At 47.2% G+C, this 13,374-nt stretch overlaps 1 protein-coding gene across 1 annotated transcript in view; it reads left to right on the forward strand.

Moving 5' to 3' along the window:
* CATSPER3 (cation channel sperm associated 3) overlaps positions 1 to 12,420 on the forward strand; it is a 38,763-nt gene extending 26,343 nt beyond the window's left edge. The window contains exons 4-8 of the mRNA XM_068534437.1: positions 8,857 to 9,039; positions 9,747 to 9,887; positions 10,253 to 10,372; positions 11,243 to 11,400; positions 12,246 to 12,420. Of these exons, the coding sequence (XP_068390538.1) occupies positions 8,857 to 9,039; positions 9,747 to 9,887; positions 10,253 to 10,372; positions 11,243 to 11,400; positions 12,246 to 12,348 (705 nt within the window). The 3' untranslated portion in view covers positions 12,349 to 12,420. The remainder of the gene's footprint in view (positions 1 to 8,856; positions 9,040 to 9,746; positions 9,888 to 10,252; positions 10,373 to 11,242; positions 11,401 to 12,245) is intronic.
* Positions 12,421 to 13,374: the final 954 nt, after the last annotated feature.

The following is a 13,374-nucleotide window of genomic DNA, read 5'->3' on the forward strand; positions in this document are numbered from 1 at the left end:
CTGCTGCTCTTTGGGGTGCATCACTTGCCACCCATCAGAGCGGCAGGGCCCAAGTACCTGCCCTGACAAGAGGTCCTCTCCATGCCCAGAATGCCCCAAAGCCAGGAGGGCAGCCCTAGCTTGATTCACAGCCCAGGACAGCTGAACTGGGGGTTAGGAGTTGCTTCCCCAAAGAATTTGGGAATTCAGAATCAGGCACCTACAGGGGGCCAGGCTGTAGGCCTAGAAAGTGCAGAACTTGCTCAGGGAAGGAGCTACCAGCCTATGGGGATCTGGGTAAACATCCATGGGACTAGATTTCTTTTTTTTTTTTATACATCTTTATTAGAGTATAACTGCTTTACACTGTTGTGTTAGTTTCTGCTGCACAACAAAGTGAATCACCTATATGTATACATATACCCCCATATCCCCTCCTTCTTGAGTCTCCCTCCCACCCTCCCCATCCCACCCCTCTAGGTGGTCACAGAGCACCAAGCTGATCTCCCTGAGCTATGCAGCATCTTCCCGCTAGCTATCTATTTTACATTTGGTAGTGTATATATGTCAGTGCTACTCTCTCACTTCATCCCAGCTTCCCTTTCCCCCGCTGTGTCCTCAAGTCCATTCTCTACATCTGCGTCTTTATTCCTGCCCTGCCACTAGGTTCATCAATACAGTTTTTTAGTTCCATATATGTGCGTTAGCATACGGTATTTGTTTTTCTCTTTCTGACTTACCTCACTCTGTATGACAGACTCTAGGTCTATCCACCTCATTACAAATAACTCAATTTCATTCCTTTTTATGGCTGAGTAATATTCCATTGTATATATGTGCCACATCTTCTTTATCCATTCATCTGTCGATGGACATTTAGGTTGGTTCCATGTCCTGGCTATTGTAAATAGTGCTGCAATGAACACTGTGGTACATGTATCTTTCATTTTTATTTATTTTTTTAACATCTTTATTGGAGTATAATTGCTTTACAGTGGTGTGTTAGTTTCCGCTTTATAACAAAGTGAATCAGCTCTACATATACATATATCCCCATATCTCCTCCCTCTTGTGTCTCCCTCCCACCCTCCCTATCCCACCCCTCTAGGTGGTCACAAAGCACTGAGCTGATCTCCCTGTGCTATGTGGCTGCTTCCCACTAGCTATCTATTTTACGTTTGGTAGTGTATATATGTCCATGCCACTCCCTCAATTCGTCCCAGCTTACCCATCCCCCACCGTGTCCTCAAGTCCATTCTCTCCGTCTGCGTCTTTATTCCTGTCCTGCCCCTAGGTTCATTAGAACCTTTTTTTTTTTTTTTAGATTCCATATATATGTGTTAGCATACGGTATTTGTTTTTCTCTTTCTGACTTACTTCACTCTGTATGACAGACTCTAGGTCCATCCACCTCACTACAAATAACTCAATTTCGTTTCTTTTTATGGCTGAGTAATATTCCATTGTATATATGTGCCACATCTTTTTTATCCATTCATCTGTTGATGGACACTTAGGTTGCTTCCATGTCCTGGTTATTGTAAATAGAGCTGCAATGAACATTGTGGTACATGACTCTGTTTGAAATATGGTTTTCTCAGGGTATATGCCCAATAGTGGGATTGCTGGGTTATATGGTAGTTCTATTTTTAGTTTTTAAAAAAATTTTGCTTTATTTATTTATTTTTTATACAGCAGGCTCTTATTAGTTATCTGTTTTATACATATTAGTTTATGTATGTCAATCCCAATCTCCCGATTCATCCCACCACCACCGCCCCCCCATTTTCCCCCCTTGGTGTCCATACATTTGTTCTCTACATCTGTGTCTCTATCTGCCTTGCAAACCGGTTCATCTATACCATTTTTCTAGATTCCACATATAGGCATTAATATACAATATTTGTTTTTCTCTTTCTGACTTACTTCACTCTGTATGACAGTCTCTAGGTCCATCCACATCTCTACAAATGACCCAGTTTCGTTCCTTTCTATGACTGAGTAATATTCCATTGTATATTGTATACAATTCCATTGTATACCACATCTTCTTTATCCATTCATCTGTCGATGGGCATTTAGGTGGCTTCCATGACCTGGCTATTGTAAATAGTGCTGCAATGAACATTGGGGTGCATGTGTCTTTTTGAATTATGGTTTTCTCAGGGTATATGCCCAGTAGTGGGATTGCTGGGTCATATGGTAGTTCTATTTTTAGTTTTTTAAGGAACCTCCATACTATTCTCCATAGTGGCTGTACCAATTTACATTCCCACCAATAGTGCAAGAGGGTTCCCTTTTCTCTACAGCCTCTCCAGCATTTGTCGTTTGTAGATTTTACGATGATGCCCATTCTGACTGGTGTGAGGTGATACCTCATTGTAGTTTTGATTTGCATTTCTCTAATAAGTAGTGATGTTGAGCGGCTTTTCATGTGCCTCTTGGCCATCTGTATGTCTTCTTTGGAGAGATGTCTATTTAGGTCCTCTGCCCACTTTTTGATTGGGTTGGTTTTTTTTTAATATTGAGCTGCATGAACTGCTTGTATATTTTGGAGATTAATCTTTTGTCCGTTGATTCATTTGCAAATATTTTCTCCCATTCTGAGTGTTGTCTTTTTGTCTTGTTTATAGTTTCCTTTGCTGTGCAAAAGCTTTTAAGTTTCATTAGGTCCCATTTGTTTACTTTTGTTTTCATTTCCATTGCTCTAGAGGTGGGTCAAAAAAAGATCTTGCTGTGATTTATGTCAAAGAGAGTTCTTCCTATGTTTTCCTCTAAGAGTTTTATAATGCCCAGTCTTACATTTATGTCTTTAATCCATTTTGAGTTTATTTTTGTGCATGGTGTTAGGGAGTGTTCTAATTTCACTCTTTTACATGTAGCTGTCCAGTTTTCCCAGCACCACTTATTGAAGAGACTGTCTTTTCTCCATTGTATATCCTTTCCTCCTTGTCATAGATTAGTTGACCATAGGTATGTGGGTTTATCTCTGGGCTTTCTATCCTATTCCATTGATCTATATTTCTGTTTTTGTGCCAGTACCATATTGTCTTGATTACTGTAGCTTTGTAGTATAGTCTGAAATCAGGGAGTCTGATTCTTCCAGTTCCGTTTTTTTTTCCCCTCAAGATTGCTTTGGCTGTTCAGAATGTTTTGTGTCTCCATACAAATTTTAAGATTTTTTTTCTGGTTCTGTAAAAAATGCCATGGGTGATTTGATAGGGATTGCATTAAATCTGTAGATTGGGTATTATAGTCATTTTCACAATATTGATTCTTCCAATCTAAGAACATGGTATATCTCTCCATCTGTTTGTGTCATTTTTGATTTCTTTCATCAGTGTCTTATAGGTTTCTGAGTACAGGTCTTTTACCTCCTTAGATAGGTTTTTTCCTAGATATTTTATTCTTTTTGTTGCAATGGTGAATGGGTTGTTTCCTTAATTTCTCTTTCTGATCTTTCGTTGTCAGTGTATAACAATGCAAGAGATTTCTGTGCATTAATTTTGTATCCTGCAACTTTACCAAATTCATTGATTAGCTCTAGTAGTTTTCTGGTGTCTTCGTTAGGATTCTCTATGTATAGTATCATGTCATCTGCAAACAGTGACAGTTTTACTTCTTCTTTTCCAATTTGTATTCCTTTTACTTCTTTTTCTTCTCTGATTGCCGTGGCTAGGACTTCCAAAACTATGTTGAATAATAGTGGTGAGAGTGGACATCCTTCTCTTTTCCTGATCTTAGAGGAAATGCTTTCAGTTTTTCACCATTGAGAATGATGTTTCCTGTGGGTTTGTCGTATATGGCCTTTCTTACGTTGAGATAGGTTCCCTCTATGCTCACTTTCTGGGGAGTTTTTATCATAAATGGGTGTTGAATTTTGTCAAAAGCTTTTTCTGCATCTATTGAGATGATCATGTGATTTTTATTCTTCAGTTTGTTAATATGGTGTATCACATTGATTGACTTGCGTATATTGAAGAATCCTTGCATCTCTGGGATAAATCCCACTTGATCATGGTGTATGATCCTTTTAATGTATTGTTGGATTCTGTTTGCTAGTATTTTATTGAGGATTTTTGCATCTATATTCATCAGTGATATTGGTCTTTAATTTTCTTTTTTTGTAGTGTCTCTGTCTGGTTTTGGTATCAGGGTGATGGTGACCTCATAGAATGAGTTTGGGAGTGTTCCTCCCTCTGCTATGTTTTGGAAGAGTTTTAGAAGGATACGTGTTAGCTCGTCTCTAAATGCTTGATAGAATTCACCTGTGAAGCCATCTGGCCCTGGGCTTTTGTTTGTTGGAGGATTTTTAATCACAGTTTCAATTTCAGTGCTCATGACTGGTCTGTTCATATTTTCTGTTTCTTCCTGATTCAGTCTTGGAAGGTTGTACTTTTCTAAGAATTTGTCCATTTCTTCCAGGTTGTCCATTTTACTGGCATATAGTTGCTTATAGTAGTCTCTCATGTTCCTTTGTATTTCTGCAGTGTCAGTTGTTACTTCTTTTTCATTTCTAATTCTTTTGATTTGAGTCTTCTCTCTTTTTTTCCTGATGAGTCTGGCTAATGGTTTATCCATTTTGTTTATCTTCCAAAGAACCAGCTTTTAGTTTTATTAATCTTTACTATTGTTTCCTTCATTTCTTTTTCATTTATTTCTGATCTGATCTTTATGATTTCTTTCCTTCTGCTAGCTTTGGGTTTTTTTTTTTGTTCTTCTTTCTCTAATTGCTTTAGGTGTAAGGTTATGTTGTTTGAGATTTTTCTTGTTTCTTTTTCTTTCCTTTTTTTTTTGGCTCCGTTGGGTCTTCGTTGCTGCACGTGGGCTTTCTCTAGTTGCGGTGAGCAGGGGCTACTCTTCATTGCCGTGCACGGGCTTCTCATGGCAGTGGCTTCTCTTGTTGTGGAGCATGGGCTCTATCTAGGTACACGGGCTTCAGTAGTTGTGGCACGAGGGCTTAGTAGTTGTGGCTTCCATGGCACAGGGGCTTAGTTGCTCCGTGGCATGTGGGATCTTCCCGGACCAGGGGTTGAACTCGTGTCCCCTGCATTGGCAGGCACATTCTTAACCACTGTGCCACCAGGGAAGTCCCTCTTGTTTCTTGAGGTAGGATTGTATTGCTGTCAACTTCCCTCTTAGAACAGCTTTTGCTGCATCCCATAGGTTTTGCATCATTGTGTTTTCATTGTCATTTGTTTCTAGGTAGTTTTTGATTTCCTGTTTGATTTCTTCAGTGATCTCTTGGTTATTTAGTAGCGTGCTGTTTAACCTCCATGTGTTTGTATGTTTTACAGTTTTTTTTCCCTGTAAGTGATATCTAGTCTCATAGCGTTGTGGTTGGAAAAGATGCTTGATACAATTTCAATTTTCTTAAATTTACCGAGGCTTGATTTGTGACCCAAGATGTGATCTATCCTGGAGAACGTTCCATGTGCTCTTGAGAAGAAAGTGTATTCTATTGTTTCTGGATGGAATGTCCTATAAATATCAATTAAGTCCATCTGATCTAATGTGTCATTTAAAGCTTTTGTTTCCTTATTTATTTTCTGTTTGGATGATCTGTCTATTAGTGTAAGTGGGGTGTTGAAGTCCCCTGCTATTATTGTGTTACTGTTGATTTCCACTTTTATGGCTCTTAGCATTTGCCTTATGTATTGAGGTGCTCCTATGTTGGGTGCATAAAGATTTACAATTGTTGTATCTTCTTCTTGGATTGATCCCTTGATCATTATGTAGCGTCCTTCCTTGTCTCTTGTAATAGTGTTTTTTTTTAAAGTCTATTTTGTCTGATATGAGTATTGCTACTCCAGCTTTCTTTTGATTTCCATTTGTATGGAATATCTTTTTCCATCCCCTCACTTTCAGCCTGTATGTGTCCCTTGGTCTGAAGTGGGTCTTTTGTAGACAGCATATAAACGGGTCTCGTTTGTGTATCCGTTCAGCCAGTCTGTGTGTTTTGGTTGGAGCATTTAGTCCATTCACATTTAAGGTAATTATCGGTATGTATGTTCCTATTACCATTTTCTTAACTGTTTCAAGTTTGTTTTTATAGGTCCTTTTCTTCTCTTGTGTTTCCTGCTTAGAGAAGTTCCTTTAGCGTTTGCTGTAGAGCTGGTTTGGTGGTGCTGAATTCTCTTAGCTTTTGCTTGTCTGTAAAGGTTTTAATTTCTCCATCGAATCTGAATGAGATCCTTGCTGGGTAGAGTAATCTTGGTTGTAGGTTTCTCCCCTTCATCATTTTAAATATATCCTGCCATTCCCTTCTGGCCTGCAGAGTTTCTGCTGAAAAATCATCTGATAACCTTATGGGGATTCCCTTGTATGTTATCTGCTGCTTTTCTCTTGCTGCTTTAATATTTTTTCTTTGTATTTAATTTTTGACAGTTTGATTAATATGTGTCTCAGCGTGTTTCTCCTTGGGTTTATCCTGTAAGGGACTCTCTGCGCTTCCTGGATTTGATTGACTCTTTCCTTTCCCATGTTAGGGAAGTTTTCGACTATAATCTCTTCAAATATTTTCTCAGACCCTTTCTTTTTCTCTTCTTCTTCTTGGACCCCTATACTTCGAATGTTGGTGCATTTAATGTTGTCCCAGAGGTCTCTGAGACTGTCCTCAATTCTTTTCATTCTTTTTTCTTTATTCTGCCCCATGGCAGTTATTTCCACCATTTTATCTTCCAGCTCACTTATCCGTTCTTCTGTCTCAGTTATTCTGCTATTGATTCCTTCTAGAGTATTTTTAATTTCAGTTATTGTGTTGTTCATCACTGTTTGTTTGCTCTTTAGTTCTTCTAGCTCCTTGTTAAACGTTTATTGTATTTTCTCCATTCTATTTCCAAGACTTTGGATCATCTTTACTATCATTACTCTGAATTCTTTTTCAGATAGACTGCCTGTCTCCTCTTCATTTGTTTGGTCTTGTGGGTTTTTACCTTGCTCTTCATCTGCTGCATATTTCTCTGTCTTCTCATTTTGTTTAACTTACTGTGTTTGGAGTATCCTTTATGCAGGCTGCAGGATCATAGTTCCTCTTACTTCTGTTGTCTGCCCCCAGTGGGTGAGGTTGGTCCAGTGACTTGTGTAGGCTTCCTGGTGGGGGCGACTGGTGCCTGTGTTCTGGTGGGTGGGGCTGTATCTTGTCCCTCTGATGGGCAGTGCTGCACCTGGTGGTGTGTTTTGGGGTGTCTGTGAGCTTAGTATGACTTTAGGCAGCCTGACTGCTAATGGGTGGGGTTGTGTTCCTGTCTTGCCAGTTGTTTGGCATGAGGCGTCCAGCACTGGAGCTTGCTGGCCCTTGGATGGAGTCGGGTCTTAGTGTTGGGGTGGAGACCTCTTGGAGAGCTCTCACCGATTAATATTCCATGGGGCTGGGAGTTCTCTGGTGGTCCAACATCCTGGACTCGGCTCTCCCACCTTGGAGGCTCATTCCTGGTACTAGATTTCTGAACCTTCTAGACTGCAGAATAATGGGGCCTGTCTGGATGGTGCTTGAAGAACATGGCCAAGACCAGCAGTCAGGAGTCAGTCCCACACAGGCTTCTGGAGAGCGTGACTTTTTCTGCACAGCTGTTCCAGAGGCTGCTTGGCTTTGACCTCAGGTGGCACTGGGCCTGTGCACTAGCCTGGAAGTGGGAGACCCAGCCGGGGCCTCTCCCTCATCCTTCCAAGGTACCTCAGGTTCTTCCACGTGGCCCTGCCCCTCCCCATCCTGAAGACCTCACCTGCAGACTGCGTCCCATTGCAGCATTTTTCATGAGTTCTTACCTCTTCAGTCTCAGCAGTCTTGGGAAAGAAGTTCTGTCTCTCTTGCAGGATTGGAGGCAATTTTTTACAGCTCAGTTCTTTTGGAATTAATCCCTAAACACTGATTTTTCTTCCCCCAAGAAGGGGGGGGGGGCGTCGGGTGTGCATTCACCCCTGCAGGCAGCTGCCAAAGTGGTCCACATACAGGGCAGCCCCAGTGCTCCTGGGTTGTCTCTCTGTTTTGCACTTTACCCCAGACTGTCAAAACTTCACTGTCCTGTGTCCCAGCTCCACCAGTACCTCCTTTCCTACTGCTAAGTCAATAAATAGTATCTTGGCTTTGAAAGAGGGGCTTTTGTGGTTGACTGTGGTGGCACAAGGCAAGGGGCTGGAGAATGTGTTCCAGCTCTGCCGTTCTATCGGAGTGTGACTGTGACCAAGGCATTTTGCTTCTTTGAGCCTCTGATCCTGCATCTTGAAATGGGAACATCTTCCTACCTTGACATGGTATCTGTGACAGTATCAAGGTAGCTGAACATGTGTATACAAGACTCCAGGGCATGGAGAATGAACGATGAGGCATGGGAGATAAGGCAAACACCCATCTCATGGGGGAAGACTGAGGTCACAAGATGGAGACCTGCCTGTGAAATGGGGCCCAGAAAAATTGAGAAGTCCTATTCCTCTCAGCCTTCTTCATTCCCACTCCCAGGGTAGTTCCCGTACTCCTCCTCAGCCTGGAAGAGCATTCAGGGCTGGCCCTCAGCTGAGGAGCAGGACAGGACACCTTAGGATGACCACAAAGGCAGGCTGGGGTTCGAGTGGAGTGCTTAGTGGTGCTGATGGGGAGACTACACGAGACCTGGGGCACCATGGGCGATCCACCCATGGGTAACTGAGCGTGGAGGCCAGGCATGGGTGAACCACTGTTAGGTTGGTCCAGCCCTCAGTCTGGGCACAGTTCCCATTCATTCACTCATTCATTCATCCAACCATTTATGGAGCATCTGCCATGTGCCAGGCAAGGCACTGGATGCTGGGGCAGCTGGTGTTGGGACAGGCTGGACCTCTGTCCTCTGAGTCCAACCCAGCCTTGCAGCCTGGCCTAGCCCCAGTGCCTCTGCCTTGCAGACACTCATCACCGCTGTGGGGCAGACAGCCTACACCGTGGCCTCTGTGCTCATCCTGCTCTTCGTCCTGATGTACATCTTCGCTGTCCTGGGCTTCTGCCTATTTGGAGTTCCAGAGAGGGCTGACCTGAACAACTGGGGGAACCTGGCTCTGGCCTTCTTTACCCTCTTCAGCTTGGCCACGGTACCGTGTTTGGGAACAGTGGTAGGGGCAGGGGACTTGAGAAGGGACTGGCAGCTGGTGTGAGCGTGTGGACATGCTGGGCCTCCCTTGGAGCCTTTCCCATGTTCAGACACTTAGCTGGGCTGAGGAAGCTGGGGGCTGGCCTCCTAGGACTAAGGATAGGCCAGTGCCCTGGCCAGGAGTTCATCACTATCTCTAATCTTGTGACTCCCTAGAGCATTCTTATTTGTCCCACAGGGGTGTAAAACTTTCAAAAAGTTTTCAAAAGATAATTCATTCAGATTAAGTTTAATTTAGAAGGGAAACCCATGTCACATAGCCTTTTTGGGAACAGGCTGTCACAAATCCACCCAGAAGAAGCCTGCAAAGCCCAAGTCTCAAAGTCTAGATTCTGCTGGACTCTGGAAAGGTTGGGGTCTTTCCAAAGGAGGGCCTGGCAGAGAAGCATTGTCTTTTGGGGAAGGATGGAAGGCCTTTTGGAGGAGAGCCCTTAGGGTACCTTGATCAGAAGTGCCCCCACCCAGTGGTGCCATGCAGCTCCAGGCCAGCATGTATGCCCTGGAGTCAGAGGATTAGGGGGTGTTGCAGGGATGATGTGGAAGGAAGCCGGCCTGCTCCTCGGTGGGGCTGGGGCTCCCCACGGTAGGTGAGAGGAGGCCTGCCGCTCTGGGCCTAGGCGCTCAGCATACTCTGCCTTGCCTGAGCAGGTCGATGGCTGGACAGACCTGCAGCAGCAGCTGGATGCCCGGAATTTTATTCTGAGCCGTTCGTTCACCATCATCTTCATCTTGCTTGCCTCCTTCGTCTTCCTTAGCATGTTCGTGGGTGTGATGATCATTCACACTGAGGTGAGGTGGTGCTTGTAAGGATGGGGGAGTGGTAAGTGTGGCAGGTGGATGGGCCAAGTCTCAAGGGAGGACACTGAACTATCTCCCTCCCGAAGTGGAGGGGGGGTGACCAGGTGTGTGCCTCTCTACCCCACCCTGACTCTTTTCCCTGAGCCCTGCATTTTCCCTCCCTCATGATGGTGGCCTGCAGGATAGGTACTTGGGAAGTCACTGCAGCTGCAGTTGGCAGCTTGAGCTGGGGGCTGGCCTGTGAGGGGATCCTCCTGCTGAGGGGTCTGAGCAGCAGCGGGAGACTGGGGAAGAAGGAAGACGGGAGTGGTGCGCACTGAGAGCCCACATCTTACCTCCATCCTCCCACCCTCTAGGACTCTGTCAAAAAGTTTGAGCGGGAGCTGATGCTAGAGAGACACATGACACTCATGGAAGAGAAGCATGTGATTTTGAAGCGGCAACAGGAGGAGGTCAGCAAGCTGATGCAGACACAGGTAGGTGGTCTCCACGGGCCGGCGGACAAGCAGAGGGACAGTCAGGGCTGAAGGAATGGTCAGGAAGATGGGCCTTGGGGCCTGCGTGGAGGGCGGGTGGCCTTAGGCATCTGTGGCATTTGGTAAGTCAGCTACTCAGCCCCCCTGTACTTTTCAGAGTCAGATGTTATTCTCTGCATTTTTGTATTTCTCTGGACCTCTTCAAGTGTTGAGTGTTGTGATTATAATATTTCCCTCCTTCATGGGCAAAACTCCATTGCTGGGCCTTTTGCCTGGAGCTCTCTTGTTCCTGAGGACTCGCTGGGTGCCAGGCAGGCTTGGTCCCCGTCCGCTGAGTGGGCGAAGCCACGGAGGCCCTGACAGGTGTTACTAACCTCAGTTTTTCTAAACTGGAACAAGAATGAGCACGGTGGGCTGGAGATTTTCTGTCAAGCATGATGCAACTGTGAGGGGCTGGAGGAGAGTCCTCTCTTTCCAGCCGAAGTGCTCTGAGCTGCCGGGGTGCTCGGCCGGGTCCTGAACAGCATGCTGCCCCTTTCTCCCCCAAGTGGCCGGTGCCTCCTTCTTCAGCCTCCTCTCTGAGGTGGAGATGCCCGCCTGTCTTGGTGTGCCCCAGGTTTGTCCAGAACAGGGTGAAATGCTGAGCCACGCTCCGGCTCTCACCGATTCCATCCCGTGTCACCTATCCTCACGTCAGGGGTGGTGGCTCACCAGGTGACCTCAGTTGGGGGGCCCAGGCCCAGAAGGTGTTGGGGTGAACTGTGATTGGACTCAGGCCTCTGCCTGGGCCCCACATGGAGGGTCCCCAGGTCCCTGTGCAGCCCGGTCACCACCTCCTCATCCTTGCTCTCTTTATGCTTCCCTCTCCAGAAGAACGTTGACCACAAAAGTTTCACTGAGCTGGTGGAGAAGTTTAAGAAGACCCTGCGGCACACTGACCCCATGGTCTTGGATGATTTTGGCACGAGCCTACCCTTCATTGATGTCTACTTGTCCACTCTGGACAACCAGGATGCTACCATCTACAAGTCAGTCCCGGCCCCGCTGACCCCGGCCCCAGGCCCAGGGGGGCAATGGCTGATGTGCAGGGTGGGTAGGGCGAGGCCCTTCCTGGCGGTGTGCAGGGGCTGGGCTGCTGTGCGGACGGGCCTGTGGCTGGGGGAGACTCTGCCCACTGGCCCTCCCCAGCCCACCCTGACCTGTTTTTAAATACTGGCTCCTCTGACTCTCCAAGACCCTCCTCACCAAGCACTTTTCGGAGGGCTGAGAGAACACCTCTGGCTGGCAAGTCAGAAGCTGCAGCTCCTGGCTTGGTGCTGTGTGACTCTGGCAAAATCTTTGTCCCTTTCCTACCTGGCACAGGAGGGGCTGACTCTATGGAAGCAATGTGTGTGAAGCTCTGAGCTTGGCCTGGTCCAGGGCTGTGCTCAGTGTGAGTTAGCTGGGGTCATTCTGGCCATTACTTGCAGGAAGGGGAGGAGCATGATTAGCCTGGTTTCTCAACAAAAGCTGCCTTGAGGGCTTCGTAGACAGGAGGAACTAAAAGGAGGGCATCTAGGAATGCCCAGTGTTGGCCCAAGCGTGGATCAGGCAGCGTCTGGGCACCTCCACGTGCTCACCTCACTCCGAGCCCAGGAGTCTGTTGCCTCCCACCTGACACATGCGGTGAAATGACTTTACTCCTGGGGCCACAGGTAGGGTGGCACAGCCGGGCTTCCAGCCCAGCCCTATGTGGCTCCAAAGTCCTTGCTCTTCCCTGACCCCACACCTACCAGGAGTGGTGAACGTGCAGGTGCGAGAGTGCCGTGGGCAGGGCCAGGGCGGCATGGAACCCCTTTGTGAGCTCAGGCCTCCTCTCCGCCTCCATTTCCAGGCTTCAGGAGCTGTACTACGAGATCGTGCACGTGCTGAGCCTGATGCTTGAAGACTTGCCCCAGAAGAAGCAGTCCCAGTCCTTGGAGAAGGTCGAGAAGTAGCTGGATGTGGGCACCCAGGCACCGAGGGCCTCGCAGGCTGTGACACCCTGTCCCGCCAATTAAACACAGGTTTTCTGAGTTGGCCTCTTCACGGCTGCTGTGATCATGGCATTTCTCCACCTTTGGGAACTGGGCCTGAGTAGATGCCCATGAAGTCTGATTACCCCCTCACATGACACAGCCAGACCTTGGAAGTAGGGAGTGGGGAGAGGGAGGCTCAAGGCCCACCCTGACCAGAAGACACACCTAGGGTCCACACTGGCTCTCTCCTCCTTTGACCTCAGCATCAAGGACCCACCGGGTTCCTGGGAAGGCCACCTGAGGACCCCGGACCGAGAAGAGCTTCCAGCGGCCCCATAAGAGTGCGTGGCTCCTTTGAGCTGGTGTGGCCCTGTGATCCTGGAAGCTCTGCTGCGCTCATCTTTGTGGGCGTGCCCACACCTGGCAGAGCTACAGCTCTCTCTGTGCACCCAGAGCCCTGGAGGCCCCTCTTTGGAGTTCTACTCTGAGTCTCCCAGGCTCGCAGTGATGGTGGTGCCCCAGGGGTGCAGCCGTGACTGGAAGGATACTGTTGTGTGGCATGCAGCTCAGGGGGGCACCTCATGCAGGGGCCAGAGGAGTGACAGCATCGGGCGCTTTGGGCTGCTCCCTCCCCTTAAGTTAGTTAGAACTCTTTACTCGAAAGGTGCCATTTTCTGTGTCATCCCTGGCCAAATGACTGCCACAGTTGGCAAGGTCCTGGCATCACCCCGGTCCAGCCATCATGGAGCCATCTGAAGGCCCAGGTGGGGCAGGGTGGCTGGCACCCCTTGCTCCCGACTGGCCAGACCAGAGGCCCGGCAGTGCCCCCTCTGCTCCCATTTCTGGGGAGTGTTCTTGAGGCCTGTCACCTTGGCGGTGCCCTATTCTTAGAGGAGAAGTGAGTTCTGGGGTGGGACTCCAGCTGGGGTGGGAAACCAGCATCTGTAGCTGGGTGCCCAGGCCCACCCTGGGGAGTCAGTTCAGTAGAAAACACGTCGAATTGAG

Source organism: Eschrichtius robustus, chromosome 2 (assembly GCF_028021215.1).
Source record: "Eschrichtius robustus isolate mEscRob2 chromosome 2, mEscRob2.pri, whole genome shotgun sequence".
Taxonomy (NCBI): Eukaryota; Metazoa; Chordata; class Mammalia; order Artiodactyla; family Eschrichtiidae; genus Eschrichtius; species Eschrichtius robustus.